Source organism: Triturus cristatus, chromosome 8 (genome assembly GCF_964204655.1).
Source record: "Triturus cristatus chromosome 8, aTriCri1.1, whole genome shotgun sequence".
Taxonomy (NCBI): domain Eukaryota; kingdom Metazoa; phylum Chordata; class Amphibia; order Caudata; family Salamandridae; genus Triturus; species Triturus cristatus.
This window is the reverse complement of record NC_140591.1, coordinates 202,592,261-202,611,827: the sequence shown is the minus strand read 5'-3', so window position 1 is coordinate 202,611,827 and position 19,567 is coordinate 202,592,261. Positions and strand designations below refer to the sequence as shown.

General features: G+C 46.3%; 1 protein-coding gene across 6 annotated transcripts in view; it reads left to right on the top strand.

The window, feature by feature from the left end:
- ITSN1 (intersectin 1) overlaps positions 1 to 19,567 on the top strand; it is a 1,732,490-nt gene that overhangs the window by 1,518,674 nt on the left and 194,249 nt on the right. For all 6 annotated transcript variants that reach the window (XM_085621357.1, XM_085621360.1, XM_085621358.1 and 3 more), the window contains one exon: positions 14,907 to 15,028. In XM_085621357.1, coding sequence (XP_085477483.1) covers positions 14,907 to 15,028 — 122 coding nt within the window. The remainder of the gene's footprint in view (positions 1 to 14,906; positions 15,029 to 19,567) is intronic.

Here is a 19,567-nt window from a genome sequence, read left to right as displayed (position 1 = left end):
CCCAAACCCTCCTGCACTTTTTTTGCATGTACTACTTTTTTCTTACTAAACGGTTTTTACTTCCTTTACTTCGCAAATACAAGTCCAGCAAGTGCAGAGAGGCCTGTGTGAGCAGGAGAGGCAATCTAAGGCCAGAGGGGCCTGTGTGAGCAGGAGAGGCAATCTAAGGACAGAGGAGCCTGTGTGAGCAGGGGAGGCAATCTAAGGGCAGAGGGGCCTGTGTGAGCAGGAGAGGCAATCTAAGGCCAGAGGGGCCTGTGTGAGCAGGAGAGGCAATCTAAGGCCAGAGGGGCCTGTGTGAGCAGAAGAGGCAATCTAAGTGCAGAGGGGCCTGTGTGAGCAGGAGAGGCAATCTAAGGGCAGAGGGGCCTGTGTGAGCAGAAGAGGCAAGCTAAGGGCAGAGGGGCCTGTGTGAGCAGGAGAGGCAATTCAATGGCACAGGGGCCTGTGTGAGCAGGAGAGGCAATCTAAGTGCAGAGGGGCCTGTGTGAGCAGGGGAGGCAATCTAAGGGCAGAGGGGCCTGTGTCAGCAGAAGAGGCAATCTAAGGCCAGAGGGGCCTGTGTGAGCAGGAGAGGCAATCTAAGGCCAGAGGGGCCTGTGTGAGCAGAAGAGGCAATCTAAGTGCAGAGGGGCCTGTGTGAGCAGGAGAGGCAATCTAAGGGCAGAGGGGCCTGTGTGAGCAGAAGAGGCAAGCTAAGGGCAGAGGGGCCTGTGTGAGCAGGAGAGGCAATCTAAGGGCAGAGGGGCCTGTGTGAGCAGGAGAGGCAATCTAAGGCCAGAGGGGCCTGTGTGAGCAGTAGAGGCAATCTAAGTGCAGAGGGGCCTGTGTGAGCAGGGGAGGCAATCTAAGGGCAGAGGGGTCTGTGTGAGCAGGAGAAGCAATCTAAGGGCAGAGGGGCCTGTGTGAGCAGAAGAGGCAATCTAAGGGCAGAGGGGCCTGTGTGAGCAGGAGAGGCAATCTAAGTGCAGAGGGGCCTGTGTGAGCAGGAGAGGCAATCTAAGGGCAGAGGGGCCTGTGTGAGCAGAAGAGGCAAGCTAAGGGCAGAGGGGCCTGTGTGAGCAGGAGAGGCAATTCAAGGGCAGAGGGGCCTGTGTGAGCAGGAGAGGCAATCTAAGGGCAGAGGGGCCTGTGTGAGCAGAAGAGGCAAGCTAAGGGCAGAGGGGCCTGTGTGAGCAGGAGAGGCAATTCAAGGGCAGAGGGGCCTGTGTGAGCAGGAGAGGCAATCTAAGGACAGAGGGGCCTATGTGAGCAGGAGAGGCAATCTAAGGCCAGAGGGGCCTGTGTGAGCAGGAGAGGCAATCTAAGGCCAGAGGGGCCTGTGTGAGCAGGAGAGGCAATTCAAGTGCACAGGGGCCTGTGTGAGCAGGAGAGGCAATCTAAGGGCAGAGGGGCCTGTGTGAGCAGGAGAGTCAATCTAAGGGCAGAGGGGCCTGTGTGAGCAGAAGAGGCAAGCTAAGGGCAGAGGGTCCTGTGTGAGCAGGAGAGGCAATTCAAGGGCAGAGGGGCCTGTGTGAGCAGGAGAGGCAATCTAAGGACAGAGGGGCCTATGTGAGCAGGAGAGGCAATCTAAGGGCAGAGGGGCCTGTGTGAGCAGGAGAGGCAATCTAAGGGCAGAGGGGCCTGTGTGAGCAGGAGAGGCAATCTAAGGCCAGAGGGGCCTATGTGAGCAGGAGAGGCAATTCAAGTGCAGAGGGGCCTGTGTGAGCAGGAGAGGCAATCTAAGGGCAGAGGGGCCTGTGTGAGCAGTAGAGGCAATCTAAGGGCAGAGGGGCCTGTGTGAGCAGGAGAGGCAATCTAAGTGCAGAGTGGCGTTGATTTTCCTTCAACGGTTAGGTCATCATACATGCAATCAGTGGGTTCCTTCCTAAAAAATGCACTTTACCTGCACAAATCTATGATGTTTTAATATTTATGCCTGTAGTAAATTTTTAAATATGTAATTTTAAATTAGCCTTTGGTGCTAACAGGCTTGCTTGTTGTTTTATTTCATCCGGAGAGCCTTTTTCCCTGCAAGCATTGAGGTGGTCGTAAGGTGCAATCTCTGTGGTAAAAACCTCCAAAAGTTTGTCCTGATCAAACTTTGTCATTACAATATTTGCGTCTGCTGCACTGCACTTGATCCAGAAGTTTTCAGAGTCTGCAAATATTTATGACTTCATTTAAAGCAGTTACATAATGTAAAATGTATTAATTGCAGCAAACTCTGTGTTCACTTAAATCACTCCCTCCCTTAGGATTATTAATTCCATTGCTTCCATACCTTCTTCACGTTGAGGTTGATGTATGTTGGACAGTAACATGCAAAGTTCATAAAGTTGTGCTTTATTTGAACTTGTAGTTTACTCTAAAAATCAACCGTGCTTTGGATAAATATTTATGCTTTAACCACTAACTGTTGAAGGAAAAAATAAATGTACACTCGACAGTAAATCCAATGTTTCTGAAGTGAGATAGTTTAAGATTTATAACTGCTTTTCGGGATTGTTCTGCCTAACTTTAACCGAAGAGGACGAGTTAAAAACTTTGCTCGGAGATTCTGAAGAGGTTCCTTTGTCATTTTCTTGTGTCCCACTAGGATTGTGTAAATCCATCCATAAGCCTGAATCTGGATACTGAGGAGGTCACACATTGTAGCCTGTGTTCTTCCTCTATTTGTTGACATTCTGAGTTTGGCATATCCAAGGTTTGTAATTCAGAGCCGAATGAAACGTCAATGCAGGCATGCATCTCAGCCCTGTGAAGCTGCTCAGCCAGAGGTTGGTCCTGAAAGTCAGCCACCCTTTTCTATGCTGTTGCAAAAATAGTTCTCCATCTGTGGTACCCACCGTAATGGCAGCCAAATACACAAGCAGCATCATAGCAAGGACCTGGGCTTGGCAGTTCGGGCTAGACTGTTCCAATGAGGAGCAAGGTCAAGGCTGATTTGCATATGACTGGGTCCAAACTGGGGTGGCATAGCGAACAAAAAAGGGAAGAATTAAACCCAGATCTCTTGACTGGTGGTTCAAAGGTTTCAGCTCTCTGTCCATCTTGTTGTGTTTGCTATGTTCGCCCTAAGTGGCCAAGGGTATACCTCGACGTTGGTCCCTATCTCGCTGTGCCACTGGATGCAAGCTAGCCTGACTGATGAGGGGTAAAATCCCAAATCCGGTCCCAGAATGCTTGTTTCTGGTTCAGAGAGTACCTGACATGGCAGTTTGGTCTGGACTGGTCCAATGAGGAGCAGGGTCAAGACTGATTTGCATATGGCTGAGTTTGAACTTCGGTGGTGTAGTGAACAAAAGAGTGATGGATTCTCTTGACTGGTGGTGAGTGGTTGAAAAGTTTCAGTACTCCATCCATCATCTTGATGTGTTTGCTATGGTCCTGAAAGTCAGCCACCCTTTTCTTTGCCTTGGCAAAAAAGTTCTCCATTAAGACCAGCACTGTGGTACCCACCGTAATGGCAGCCAACTATGCAATCAGCATCATAGTCTGTGTTGTCAAAGCGACTGCTAGTAGCAGAAATCAACATAAACTTCTCCAAAATCTAAATATAGACACAGTACGTTTATGATATAAAGATACCATACGTCAGACCAGTTTGGTTTATAATTTATTAATGATAAATATGCAAATTTGTTTTTTTATGTTTTGACATATAAAAAGGTGATTTTTGACCATAATATATAGATAAAATTTGTGAGCTACAAATATACATAGAGAGACATATAAACCATATAAATACAAGTTATCGTTCCATGGATTCTTCTCCAAACTTATCTAGTTACTCAGGGACCCTCTTTATGTAGTCAAAGGGGCCACTGCCAGAGCTACTGGCTTCAAGTACTTTTGACTTTTGCTCGGACAGAACTGCCACTGTCTGGTTGCATATATTTGGTCAGCCAGCTCTGAAATCTGCAGGTGTGCCTCGGTTGGAAGGCCCAAATCTACATTGGCAGCAGGGATTGCACCAGAGTGGGGGAGAAGCAGATCTGAAGATATTCTACATTCCATGTTTAAAGGGGTCAGTTTGTGAGGCACTACCAGAAGGAGAGTAAAAAGCTAGCTTAAGTTTCTGTCTCCAGCTAGGAGAATGGTGACTAGTCTGGTGTTGGCAAACATTTCTGCCAATTGTCTGTTTTTCCCTCGACTGAGATTTTCTCCTGGAGGATCAGGAAGATTGTTCTTTCTTTTGCCCCTTCCTCTGTTGCAGAGGGAAGACTAGTTTTTTCTAATCACATTCTCGTTTCTAAAGTGACTTTCCTGGCGATGAAGTACAAGACCAAAAGCACCCACCACCACCCTCCGGGATTATAGCCATCAAGAGCTTGGCCTTCCTTGCTCTGATTGTCTTGGGGCGCATAAGAGCACATTTGTCACAGTTTGAAGAGTAGTGGTCCAGAGCAAGGTAATACATACATTTGCTGTTGGGGTTCTAGATGCAGACCTGCTTCCTGCAGAACTTGCATTGCTTTAAACTTGGAGACCTCTGGCTGCGACATGACCCCCAACAAAGTGCCAGAGAATCCACACAATACATTTTAAGGCCTATTGCTTCTAGCTATCTAACGTTTTTGAAATGGGGGGACCACCGGAGCTCCTCTGAAGGGCATGTAGAAAAGGAACTGGCATCAGGTCGGGAAATGGCAGCTTATGCAGCTCCTTGTTGTTAGATGCACTAGAGGAACTGGTCAGGGGCTGCAAAAATGCCACTTAGCTACACAGTGGTGCTATTTTTAACGGAAAAGGGTGTGCAGGTCCAGGCTGCTGGTTGGAGAACATTGAGAAGAATCAGTGAGAATATGGAGTGTCCACCAGAAGGTGTATCACCAAATGTAAGTAACCTTTTGCTTATTTATTTAACAAAGTATACTTCAGAATGCATTATGTTGCCTTATAGTTGCAAAACCTTCTCGAGATGGAAGATCCACACTCCCTCGAAGCCTACAGGAAAACATCTGTTTCACTGACTGTTCTCACTTTGTGAAATTCGGGCGCCTATTTATGATGAGCCAATTTGAAATGTCACCCAAAACTACCAAAGTACCTTCTTGAACTGTGTGTGGCTGGCTTTTCCAAGAGAGATCTCAACAATCTCTGGATTTCCTCGGAGTCTGCCAGCTGCACCTGGGGTACGCCACCCATCCTTCTGCAAGGACTCGATGACGAAATCTCCCCGTCTGGGGCGGTCACCGTCGCATCCGAGATCCGGGCCAAACTTTTATCAGGCAATCTGTCCTAGGGGCAGTGTGATGAAGATGATATCTACAATAGAGACTGTGGGAATGGGAATCCTTTATGGGCTCACAGTCCTCCTAGAAGAACGTTAATGGAGTATTCCCTAAAACTGCTGTTAACATCGAGGCGGAGTTTAACAAATGTTAATACGAGCATTGTCTGTACTGAAAATCCTAGTAAGACTGAAAGGACCTCTGGCCGTACTAATGAGCCTATACGATCATTAGCCGCATCTTGAAAGTGGTCCCTATAAATTAGGATTAGTAATTTAGTTTGTAACTCAGTTTTGGTCATTGATAGTCCGCGACGAGTAGGACGTTTGCACGAGACACTGAAAATGTACCACTGGGCATTTCAGATCTTTGACATTGTTGTCTTCTCACAGAGCGACTTACTCTTGCTTGTTACTGGGGTTTAGTAGCAGGACTGTAATGTAACACGTTAATGTGCGTGTACATGCACACAAACACACACAAATCCAGAGGCACGGTAACACTGATGCACACAAAGGCAAAGACATGCACCCCCTTCCCCAAAAAAACAGACTGGCACACTCATGGCAAGACCGCAGGCATATGACAGGGGAGACCCAGCTAGCTATGACTCTCAGGTGCCTGTTCTGCCACATCTCTCCCAAGACTCCTCAAGGGGTCTGAAAGAGTGTAAGCTGTATGCTTCAGGTACCTTAAGGCAAACACAAAAGTAAACCAGCTATTCACACGTATATCACTCATGGGGCATCCATCAGTGTTGGTGACTCAGTAGTTAACATTTTCTCTTGGCTCCCCCCTTTCTTTTACTACAAGCCAACCTCATTTACCACCACTTGCCCAGGGTCAGATTGGTAACGCGGGCACTCGGGAAATGGCCGAAGGGCCGGCAGCTGAGTTCTAGCTGTGGGCAGCAATTTTGGGCAGCCTGGGGGCTGTCTGTGCTGTTAGGATGCCACCAGCGGCCCAGTGGGTGCCTGAGTGGCCTTTCTAGAGGCAGATGGGTGGAGGTATCACTCCCTTTCTCTCGCTGGGCCGGCCCATTAATGGATGCTGATTGAGTGGGGGCAGGGGGCCTGAGCAGAAGTGGCCTCACTTGCATTCATGTGTGGCTCAACAGTGTGAACTAATCTGTGCATTTGTTTTTTTATCTAAGTGAAGTTAAAACATGCCCCCCAACCCCTTTCTTTTCATATAACTTCTCTGAAGCAGTGTTTTGCAGAAAGGCAATACGCAAATGAGTCACTTTTTTTGGGGGGTGTGCCCAGGCCAATTTTCGATCCCAATCCAACCCTGCTTACGTCCCCTTGTGGAGACTAGCATTGCTCTCGTCATAGCTATGCCTCATCGTAAATACTTTACAATTATTCTCCGAATCTAGTAACTGAAACATATGTGATCCAGCTAAGTTTACTCTTCCCACAGTTGTAACCTGTGTATATTCATCTGATTTACTATTACCACCTAGTGATTCTTTCCTACTAAAGAGACGCTGGTTTTCCTTAGCATCCTCACTGTAGCGAGCCCCATTTTGTCTCCCAGTTTTATGTGTAGTGGAGTGGGTTCCCGAACTCGAGCGTCGGGCAGGTCTGCACAATGCCTGCCTCTCCTGATGCTCCGAGCCCGTGTTGCTTGCCACCCTCTTTCAGTTGTTGCCACTTGTTGCTTGTCCCCACCCGCGCCTGTCCTTGCGTTGGTACCTGTGTTGCTTGTCCCCACCCGCGCCTGTCCTTGCGTTGGTACCTGTGTTGCTTGTCCCCACCCGCTCCCCTCCTTGCGTTGGTACCTGTGTTGCTTGCCATCCTCTTTCTGTTGTCGGCTGTGTTGCCTGCCTTCCAGTGCTTGATTTGTAAAACAGTTTGCACTATATGTTGCCCCTCCCAGCACTCCCAATGACTAACCATCACACTCTTAAAAATGTGACAATTCATAGTATTCCAGGCCTCCAAAACTATAAAAATGGTTGGGATGAGTTGTTAGTCATTCTAAATGTAAATTGAATTAATAAACAGCTGTTGTGCTCATACCTAAATTAGACAGACAGTGCTACCATGTGGCAGACTGTCATAAGCACTGGTGCTGGCAATTAAGTGACTTTCTGAGCTCTGGGAACCACTGGCTCAAGTTAGGCACTGCTGCCCTCACACCCTCCATCCTTTATTACCAGTGTTGTTTGCCCCCACCTCCCCTCCTTCCATAGTTCCCTGCATGCCTCGTCCTTCCATTTTTGCCCCTCCCCTCTCTCTCCTCTCTCTCCATCCGTTGTTACTTGCTCCTTCCACTGGCCCACCCTGGCTCTGTTTTATTTTACCTCCACCAATTGCAATAACAAAAAAGTCCTACGACACAGACAAAGCTAGCCTCAGCATAATGCTTTTATCCACCTGCCCTCCAGTGCTTAATTTGAGCCTGGGCTTTCCGGTGCTAACCACCTGCACTTAATTGGTTTCTGGTGCTCGACACCGGCACTTAATTGTCAACACCATACATAGAACAGTCTACCACATGGTGGCGCTGCTCATCTAATTTAGTGATTAGTTGTTTAGGAATACAATATACATTAAAATTGAAAATACCTGCCTCCCCATCCATTCCTTTAGCTTTGGGGGCCTGGAATAATCTGAACTGTAGCATTTACAAGTGAGAGAGATGATTAGTAGTTGTTTTGGCAGCGATGACGAGGGCGATGGGTGGTGCAAGCTGCAGTGGCCTCCCGGTCAGAGCCCTGACACTTAATATTTTACAAATTAAGCACTGCTGCCCTCTGTGTTTCCTCCCCACTCCCTTCATGTTGCCTCCCGCCCTTGTTGCTTCCCTTGTTGCTCTCTCAATTACAATAACAAAAGAAAGGCGCTATGATGCAGACACGTAGTGCTTTTGCTTTTTTAAGCTTTCAGTTTCAGCTAGGCTGTACAGCAGATGTGTTGCTTTACAACATGGCTAAATCAATGACAAAACCAATAGTCACGTCGGCAAAACCTATTGGCTTTGCCGATGCTTATTTTTCTTCTACATACTTTACCCACCGTGTTTCTCCTATCTTCTACACCCTTCCTCTTTTTCCCTTCAAGTCGTCGTCCTTTTTTCCTGCTTTCATTTTCTTTTTTTAACAGCGGCTTGTGGTGGATATGCAGGCAGACTACAGCAACTAATATTTTTCAAACGTTTACCTTTCCCAAAATATTCAGGTTGACTTTTCTCAAAAATTACATTTCCCCAGCCAATTTTATAAGGCTCACTTATTCTATTTTGGAAACTCGTCAAAATGATGGCATTCCAGAGACCAGACTTCACATGTCCTTTGTTGGTTTTGATTTGTTGTCCCATACTAAGGTGCTCTATTGTTGCTCCTTTGATTATATTTAAATACTTGTTGCAGTTGTGACCTGGGTAACAGTCACTGTTCAGTTTTGGGTTTACTGCGTTTGTCTTGGGATGTGTAAAGTTACTTATGATTATGGCATCTTTAATGTTCTTATTTCTGTTTTTTACTAACCAAATAATTGCATAGAAGGTAAAAGCTTGATTAGACTGTCTGGATGAAAACTATAAGCATGTAATAAGTTATTGTAATTAGTCGTCATTGTCAATTCTTTATTGTTTCAGTTAATAAAAACCATAACAAATTGTCAGTACGATAATAAAATGAGTAATCGGATAAAGATTTCTAACTGCAGATTGCTTACCTTTGAATTTCCCAGGCATCAGGCTGGATCAGAAACTTTTGCTAAGCAATGCACCAGCTGTATGTAATGAGCAACTGTAGATGTATTACAAAGAGAAAAGGGAAAATAAAAGTAATATTTATGGACCACTTTGGCTCAAGTGCATAGGCCGAAAAAGGGCACAGACAAAATGCCTGATGTATTCCAGACAGCTGTTGCGAGCAGAAGAGTTAAAATGTGCGCGAGAGACTAGAGGACTACCAGATCCAAAAGAAACCCCACAAACTAATTGCAATGCCGCTCCAATTATCTCAAGATAAGCTCTACACCTCGCAGCACTCCATACCTGCTAGGAGCCCCTTGAGCTCAATAAAGTGCGCAAGTAGTAGAAGCAACAGAGATAAAGTGCTACTTCTAGTGCAGTGGGGAGTTTCACCAAGGCTTGCCGCATGTGGTGAGAGCCCTTGATCTGGCTTCTATAAGAAGCAGAGGCGATGGAAACAAAAGTGCGTGGTGTCGTTCACTCGGACGAGGTGTGGATCCATCACAGACATGGAGCGGTGACAGGCATGTCAGGGTAAAAAAAGATTGACAAAACGTCACAAAAATCCTGTGAAAAACTGACAGAGGGATAGCCCTTCTTTCGGGTCTTTTAGCTTCTACCTCTTCAATATTCCCCATCCACTAGCTCGTAAGTTTTATAACAAATAGGACTTGTGTGCTAAGCATGCCATCATTCACTGGCCTTTTGCATGCGTGTGATGCACCACAAACACTGATTGGTGCACTAGTCTCATGAATACAACTTGGTACTTATAAACATAGCATTCTTGATGTTTTATTCTGACGGTTGTTATTCTGTTTACTTTGCAGGTTGTTATTTTGTTTTTCTGAACTACAGGTACCACTACTTTTTAGGGTGCTGTAACGGTGGTCACTACTCACTAATTACTGTTAAGTGACCACTACCAAAAAGTGTAGGTAGTACTTTATAGGTCCTGAAGAATTGCCATCAACTGGATACAAGGGCAAGAAACATGTCGACCTCCTTCACAAGCATAGAACCTCACACCATAGAGTGAATATACGCGCATTTTTCTTTTTAATTAGGGAAGTGGCCAACCTCATTAAAATTATCTTGAATGGACCATCTTTTCCCTACACATCACTTTCACCTACACTATTCTCGGGCCCTTACACGCACGTCACCCAACGGCGTAAGAAATAAAGATCTCCGCTAAGTAGGCCCCATCACGGGCGCCTGATCGGGTATTGCAGCGCCGACCCGAGTAGGAGCAGACCCGATGATGAAGCAAGACACCTAGCCGGCTGGGTGTGTGAGGGCCTTTTTCCAAAAAAAGGAGAACACTCTCCTGAGCTTCCACTCCATTTGGAGTATTCTGATCCTCACCTACAACCTGTTCTCACATTAGGAACTGCATACCAGTATTGTTTAGATAGATGTTATTCTGGCAGCCAGGCGTCCCTCATCCAAGATGGTACACACCCGTCAATGGAAAAGGTTTGTATCATATTGTACAGAAAAGGCTATTGATCTTCTTTCTGCATCCCAGTCTGATATTTTGCTTTTTATGTTGACCCTTGCCTTGCAGGACTCTGCTCTGGGCACTCTGAAAGGGTATCTTTCTGCCTTGTCTGCCTTCTTGCTGCTGTGTGACCAACCCACCTTATTTAATTCTCCTATTGTAAATAGATTTCTAAAAGGTCTTGTATATATGTTCCCCCTTACCCTTTCGTTATGCCTCAGTCGGGCCTTAATTTTGTTCTCACTTTTTTGATCAGTGCTCCCTGCGGGCCTTTACACAATTGTCCCCTCAAGCTGCTCACCATCAAAACAGCTTTTCTTGTGGTAATTACATCAGCCAGGATGGTGAGTGAGCTGTAGGCTTTATCATCCAAGCCTTCATTCCTATCCGTTTTTCCTGACAAACGGATCCACGCACCAGGGCCTCTTTCCTACCAAAAGGGGCACACCATTTCATGTGGGCCATTCTGTCACCTTGCCCACTTTCTGTGCTTCTCCACATCCCTATAAAGAAGAGGAGCGACTCCACCGCCTGGACCCAAAAAGAGCCTTGTTGTTCCTGCTCGAGTTCCGGGTGAACAACTAACTCTTCGTTAGGTATGTTTGTCGAAGAAAGGTTGGGTGGTGCAGAAACGGACCATCTCTCGATTGGTCTTTCTCTGCATCAAGATCTGCTGTGTACTGGCAAAGAAGCAGCCTTTTGAAGGCTTAAGAGCTCATTCCACCAGAGTTAAGGCTACGACCACTGCGTTAGCCCATAGCATTCCAGTCCTGGACATCTGTCAGGCAGCACTGCGGGCATCCCTGCACATGTTTACCAAGCATTAATGCCTGGGCAGTTAGGTCTGCAGGGACAGGTACTTTGCCTGTTCGGTCCTGCAGGACTCTAAATTTGTCCGCAGACCCACCACCGGGATGGTGTTGCTTGGGTATCTTTTCAAAAGTAAGGAATCTGTGGCTAGATGTTTCTATCAGATGAACAGGTTACTTATCTTCAGTAACTCCTTATATGACTGAGACAATATCTAGCTGCAGATTCCTTATCGACCCATCCATCCTACCCGCTCTGCAGACAGATTTCTAGGGTTAGGGATGATCCCTTTCAGGGCCCTAGTTTGGAGATTCCAGTATCAGTGCACTTCATCGCACCGTGCTTCTGGCGTGGAAAGTCATGAATAGTAACTGACTTTAGCGCGCCGAGGTGGCACCTATATAGGTGACTCTGATGGTATTTCCAGTGCGGCTGACGCCGGGCGGAGCTGACTAGTGCCAGGCAGAGCCGACCGATGCCACCTACCGGTGCGCATGAGTTAGGCTCATAAAAAATCTTTCAGATTGAGGCTGATGCCTGAAGAAATTCAAAGGTAACGAATCTGCAGCGCGATATTGTCTCTACCAGTTACGGTATTACCGAAGGCAAGTAACTCGTTTTTTAATAATAAGGCTGTTATTCCAATGAGGTCATGGGTTTATGGGTGATACTGATTAATTATCTTACTAAGGATAACAGTGGTCTGATGCCCCAAATTATGAAATTAGAAATGGAAGGTGGAGTTACATTTAAACACAAATCCTGTTAGTTGGAAAATAGGAGACAAGTTTGGTTTGATTGTGAAACCAGAGTAAAAAGTCAGATTGTACCAGCATCTTTGTGGGCTTGAGGGAAAGCCTAAATAGTAATCCAGAATAATTCAGTAGTGTAATCAAGTGATTCAAACAGTGTCAGGTGGGAGGAGCAGGGGAGGGGGATTGAGCAGACAGGGGCTGGTGGACCCCAACTTTGGTTGTTGAGGCCCTATGCCGCTGGTGCCCTGAGGCCCAGCCTACTAAGACTCTGCAAACTGAGCCAAGTATGACCCTTTCAACCAAGGGTCTCAGTGTAGCACCGAGGGGCACTCAAAGGCTTCTGATGGAGGCAGTTTGGGGAACAAGAGCTCAGAGCTCAACAGTCAACCAACAGGCTGTATGGTCCAGCCCAGTGTTTATCTTTTATATAAAAGAAAATATGTTAATCTCATAGCAGACTCAATACTACACAAGGTGATAGGAAAGTAACACAGGGTTGTAAGTAAGGTGTGTTAAACAGTGAGGTGCTACACCATTTCGCTTTCAGAATCCACTTTCCCCATGAGGGCCCGGATCCTAGCTCTACAAGCCTAGCACACTTTTGCTTAGGCATTGAACAGGCACAGCTGCAGACTGCATCAAATTCTCTCATTGGTCAAATATGCAACTCAGTTCAGTGCCCTTTACCCCTCCAGTAAAAGTCTGAAGCAGACATGGCTGACTCACTCTATTCACTCTAATCTCTTGTCCCAAATGCAGGGTAAGCACCTAGTTTCCTTGCTGGTTAATGTTGAAGTTGTAGCAGGCCAGCGAATGTGGTGTGTGGTACTGCCCTTATGGTGGTGGCTCTTCTCCTTTGGGGGTTGTGGCAGCAGCTTTGCCGCAGGACAGTGTTTGTGGGGTGGGATCGGTGAGGCAGATCTGTATGGTAACCATTGTCCTCATCAGCAGCGGCCGTCGGTTTTAAACAAGGGTTCGGCTTTACCAGTTGTGGCCTCTAAGCCAAGTCATCCGCAGTTGTGGGCCTTCAGCAGTTGCAGCCTATGGGCCAATCAGGGTTTCTTGCTTCAGTAGCAACACGGCTTCCTCATGGTGGCAGTGACAGCATCAGTCTTTTGAGCCTCTCAACACACTGCTGGGCGACAGAGCTGTACTTGATCTGCAACATTCGTAGTGCAGCCATCATGGGAACCACCCAGAGACACCCAGAAAACACCCTTCTTGGCACAAGTCACTCCTCAATATGTGTTCTGAAATAGTCTGCTTTCTCTGGATGCTCCACACGCCAGAAATACCCTGGGCTTCTCTTTCCTGGACAGTCTGTCCTCCTGCCGGGCCAGACATGCTCCTTCCATCTATCAGTAGGCAGGTAGGCTTCTAGGCTCTTCAGACAGAACCTCAGCTCCTTCAGCCCAACGCACACACTTTATCTGATCTCACGTCAGCTCTGAAGACTGCCTGTCAGGCAGACTCCAGCCCTGATGGTACAGCACCTCTTCGAGTATGGAGTAGAGCACCCCCTTCCTTGGCCAAGAAGAACTTGGGACTGGAAAAATTGAGGTGGTTTGCCTCCTACTTTTATATGCCTTTTACAAGTGGGATATGAGGCCTCGTTCTAAGACTTCAGAACCGGTTCGGTTCTGTTCTTTTTCAAATGTCATTTTCAGGCTGCTTCTCAAACACAGCTTTTGTGTAAGGTGCTGCTTCTCACTGCAGGTAGTAATTGTAAAGGGGCTGACTCCAAGTAGGAATATCCAAAACACAGTCACAATTTAGTGTAAGATTTCTGGACCTGGCTGCCATCAGCCTTTCTGAAGCAGTAATCAGGGCCAGGCAAAAGGCAAGGCCCTGCATTGAAATGTCCTCATCAAAGCTCACGGGAAACGGTAGTTACCCCTTTACCCACTCCACACAACAGCAAACTAGCAAACGGGAATACTCAGAAAGAACTTATCAATAGACTTTTTCTATAACGGCCCTAACTGAATTTCTAACGGTAGCCCTAGCTCCACCCTCACTCAGTTAAGTAACTGGGTCTCCTTCATCCAGCCACAGGAATGCAGGCTATACATTCCCACTGTCATGGGGGAAAGCTGCCTCCATCCTCCATCTCATGCCATGCTAAACCAGGGATATCTAAAATGGAGCTCACTAGCCTCAGTGCTCACCATATACGTGCTGCACACACAATACACATACATGCACTCAACACGCTCACAGAATGTCAGTGCAAGGTTCTGGGTTTCACATAACAGCAGAACTTCACATGAGGAGCCAGTAGACTCGCCTCTCCCGATAGAGAGAAGGAGGTCTGGTCACACTACTGATTCACAAAACTAGGTATGCCACCACCCCCGCCTTATGTGGTACACCCAGGGTTTGGACAGTAGTCAAATGTCCACTATGAAAGCATGCCTTGTGCTCCCTTCTAGGTCACAGAACAGAGCCTCGAGCTCCCATAGACAGGCATTAACCAGACTAGATTAGTGTGATTCCTTGGCCAAAATAAAGCCAGGATACCAGTTTCACATGCAGTTGGGGCCCTCTAGGCAGGGGGTATACACCGATGTATCCTGCAGGGGGCATTCCTTTAGGGTTAGCCTCCAACTGCAACTCCAGAATAGGAACAAAGGCTAAAGTGGGTCAGCATCCACTTTGGTGTTCCTCGAGGGTACCAAATTTGAGGGTCAACATATCAAATGAGCCAATTGTGGTGCAAGCGGACCACTGTGCAGCAGGGGGAAAAACTCGAAACCCCACACCATAAACTGATTTAAATAGTTTTAAAATGCCCTTAATGTTAAAGATGCTTAATATAAAAGTTGCAAATGAAAGTTTAATAAAAAACAATAAAAGCACTTGATTATCCCTTTTCAGCACTCTTTAATAAGTATTTGCTCCATTCATGTTTTTCAGGGTGTGCAGACTTGCATCTATTGGACATGCTAAGTCCCACCGAAAGGAAACGACAAGGATATATCCATGAACTTATTGTGACGGAGGAGAATTACGTCAACGACCTGCAGCTAGTTACAGAGGTAAAAGCAGAGATATGTCTGATATGTGATGCTGCAAAGGGTGCTCTGCTCTTGTTGGAGGAACACGCCTCTGGCAACCTGGCTTCTTTATTTGAGTTTAATGGAGTGCTGTCCGAACTCGTCCACTTGAGCCGGTTCCATCGCATTCCACATGAGATGCATTCTTCTGGGAATTTAGGTGAATCTAAATGACGCTCATGTCTTCAGTTGGTAAACTTTAAAAAAAAAAAACACTGGTCTGGCCTAGCCATTATGGCCCAAAATCAGACACCACAGATTTAGAATAAATGCCATCCAACACCTAAGGACTTACACTATTTCATACTAGTGTTCCTAAGGGCAAAACAAGTCGCTCCTTGGAGAAAACTGAGTTAAAGAAAAGTGTCTCTGACATAAAGGTTTTACCCACATATAAATGATTTTTTCCACTATGAACCTTTTACGATTTAAGTTGGAGTACAATGCGTCGTCCATCCTTTAGTTAGGCTGTAGGTTACTGGCTTATTAATTTATTAGAGAAAGTTGTTGTGAATGGCTTCCAGCCCCGGAAGCCATTACTGTGAATGTTGGCGTACATTCTTGTTTATGCACTCCTGTAACGAGCGGCAAGTTTTGTTTACTTTTGTTTTTAATGGATATTATGTGAAGCATTAAAATTCACAAGACGGAGTTCAGAAACGTTTTGAAACGCTACTACCTCACTACCGCTAGGTGGCACTGCTTGGCTTCAGATAAGGATTCCCGATGTTCCTTTTTATTTTCTTCAAAGTTTTATGAGACATTTTTCAAATCTTTTCAATATGTAATGTTCACTCCTATGTCAAATGGATTTCATTCCTGTGGCACATTTCTCGTTCATATATCGGCGCCTCATAAAATGTGTGTTGCATAAGGAAAGTGCCCTACACGGCTCTATGTGAACTATCCACTCTCTAACATGACCGAAGGACCGATTTTACGTTGCTGTCAAAAAGCATGATCTTGGTTTGAAGCATTAGGTCCTTGGAATTCCAGATCTTCTTTAGCTGAATAAAGGCAGCCCTTGCTTAGCTGATTCTTTCCTTGACTGTGGCATCTGTGCCACTCTGCTTGTCTATGACACTGCCAAGGTAGGCGAAGACTGCAACCTCTTCTAGTGCATCACCCATAATAGTGACTGCAGTTGTGCTGGCTGTGTTAACCTTCAAGATCTTGTTTTTCCCCCAGTGGATGTAGAGGCCAAGTTGTGCTGATGTGGCTGCCACATTGTCTGTCTTCTCTTGCATCTGCAGATGGGTATGGGGGACTAGGGCCAGGTCGTCTGCAAAGAACAGGTCATCGAGTTGCATCCAAGGTGTCCACTGGATCCCGTTTCTTCCCCTTGCTGTGGATGTCTTCATGATCCAGTCTATGGCCAGCAGCAAAGAGAAAAAAAGTGAGAGCAAACTATTCTGGCGGACTCCAGTACTCCCTTGGAAGGCTTCTGTGAGTTGTCCTCCATGGACTATCTTGTAGGTCAATCCCTCATAAGAGTTCTTGAATTGTTACGAGTTCATCTGGCACACTGTAGTGGCAAAGAAGTTTCCGAAGGGCCTCTCTGTTCATGCTGTCGAATGCCTTCTTGTAGTCAACTAATCTATAGAGAGAAGGAGCGACAAAATTATCATTTCGTATCACAATCAATTGTTGAAATTCTTCTAAATAATAATTTTTAGAAGAATTTCAACAATTGATTGTGATACGAACTGATAATTTCGGTGCTCCTTCTCTCTATAGTTTAGTTTTCTGTAAGTGTGGTTGACGTGCGGTGGACCACGAGGAGTGAGCACCAAAAATCATTGAATATATTTTTCCTAAAACTATTAATCGATTAGTGCGCTGTTGTGTTAAGCCCTCACTGCTGGCGCTGGACAAATAGTGCCTTCTTGTAGTCAATGAAGTCGATATAGAGGGGGGAGTTCCATTCCATCGACTGCTTAATGATGGTGTGCAGTGTTGCAATCTGGTTTGTGCAGTTCCTATCATTGCGAATGCCAGCTTGTTGGTCTCACAACTGAGCATTCACTTGTTCCTTTATTCTGTTCAGAAAGACTCTGTTGAACACTTTGCATGGGGTTTATAGAAGAGTTATCCCTCTGTAGTTTGCGCTGTTACTCAGGTCCTCTTTCTTGGGCATCTTGATGAGATATCCCTCCTACCAGTCTGATAGCACCTTTCAGTTTTCAGGGATCCTTCCCATTTCTCAGATGTTTGATGGCTTGCCTTCTTTCCTCCTTGGTTGGTCTGCTGCAGTCGATTGGCAAGCCCTTGTCAGTTGGCTGTATGCCTGGTGGAAATTGTGTGGCGGGCAGGTTCATTAGTTCTTCAAAGTGCTGCACCCATCTGCATTGTTGTCATTGGTTACACCACGATTGTCTTCCCAACTTTGTCTTTAACAGTTCTTTCTAGCTTGCTGTATCTGCAGGAGAGTTTCCTTGTTATGTTGTAAATTTCTTTCAAATTTTTATGGGATGCTGCTTCCTGGGCTTCTGTGGCAAGACCATAGTTGTATCTTCACTTGTCTGCTCTTAAGCTGCTCTTTGCTTCCTTGTTGGTTTTGGTGTATTCGCCGCAAGCTTTTGCTTTTTCTGCTCTTGTGTAGCTGTTGTTGCCTGCAGCTTTCTTTTCCTTTCTCTCTTGGATTTTGTGGAGAGTCACAGTGGAGATCCATTTTTAGGTCTCGCCTGAGCCAGCGCTTTAGCGCTGCTCTCGCGAGTGCTTTTGGAAAAGGGGGATCTGGAAGTGCAAACTAGTGCTTCTCAGGCCTCCAAATACAGTGCATGTGCGCCGGGCGCGCGCACCATTTGGCAGCCTGAAAAGCACTGCATGATCACTTTCGCGGACACAGCCACATCTGTCTCCTTCGTCACGGGTCATTAAGTTGTATTCTCCTCTGCCTCCGCCCGATCACTTTAACTTTAACTTTCGTGGCTTGTTTTTCTTTTATTGGCTTGCCGTGGGGCGTACCCTGCTCATGTACGCTCATTTAGTACTATACTAATGAAACAAAATAGTTAAAAGTTTTACCGTTGACATTAAAACTACTTTTATATTTGCACTGGCCTTTGGATTCACGCTGTGTTTTCCCGTATTAAAACAAAATTGAGCCAGTAACTGCACTAATAGCTATTTCTTTTGTTGCATTCCTTATCAGTGCCTATTAGCGCATGCATGCTCCACACACAGCATCACTCGACAAATACTACACAAAATTCACTTTCAAAGATGTGTGGAATGCACGCGTCTTCACGTTAAATTGCGTTTCGTCCCAGTAATTTCCATGCAGTCTGTAGTTTCTCACAATTCTCAGCAGCAGTAGAGTGGTTGTGACTGAAGAGCTACTGTCTGTCCTCCGTCACACCTACACACCAGCTGCTCGCTTCACCCTACCTCCCCTTCATTACTACTAGCAACCCAGCAGACATTCCATCGAGCAGCGCGCGCTGCTTTCTAAAGCACGAGCCGCCAAGATCAGTGAATTCATTCCTCGGTGAAGGATGCCAGCGTGCCACTGAAGACCCGTCCTTCCTGTGTGCACGTCCTGCGTGCACTGCCCTCAATGTACCACCTCTGTGCACTGTCGTATGTGTACTGCCCTGTGTGCATGTCCCGTGTGCACTGCTCTGAATGCACCACCTCTGTGCACTGTCCTACATGTCCTGTCCTGTGTGCACTTTCCCCACAGACAACAAAGCCTCTCTATTGTGTTCAATCTCGGGGGTGCTACTGTGGCAGGGCAATTGCCGAGTGCTTCCGTCTGTGGTACTCCCTGCCCCCACAGTTGGCAACCCTCCACGGGCACTTACAATATGTCCATATAGTGTTGGTGCCCGGGAGGGAGCAGCGCCTCGGCCCTGCAGTCTACCAGCATGTGCAAGTGATGTGTATACATGTGCACACGGGTGAGGCAGGCGCGGGTTCGCGTTCAGTGTCGGCTGCAGTTGGGGTGGGCGGTGCCAACCTTAGAAGTACAGAGTCATCCGGCCTAATGTCAGCATGTCTGGGCCTCGCGGCCAAAAGAAATCTGGGTGAAAGTAACGCCTCGGTGCATTCTTCGAGCCCGCTTCGTGGGATGAAGGACAGGCGTGCCCTGGTACATTTGTTGGACACAGTGGACTGGCATTTATATAAATAACTTTACATAACGGCAAGGTAGCTGCTGCAGGCCCTTGCTTACTGTGGTACCAGTAAGTATATGTCCTTGGAAGCGAGCTGCTTCTCATGCGCTTTGTGAATGGCAAAAATAGTAATTGTATAGCTATTCAATCCCTGGCGGCACACAACCCAGGATTATATGTTGCATAGCAGCAGTGCGGCTCCTGTGCAGCACGGCTGAAATAAATAAACAAGCATTTGCAATGCAATAGGTCTCACAGTTAAACGAGTATAAGCTATTGGCATTGTAAATGACAATGCCTTTTATTTATGTTTTTAAAACGAAAACAAAAATAAAAGGCATAGTTATTTGCAATGTCAATAGCTCAAACTCATGTAAATGCGAGACCTATTGCATTGCAAATG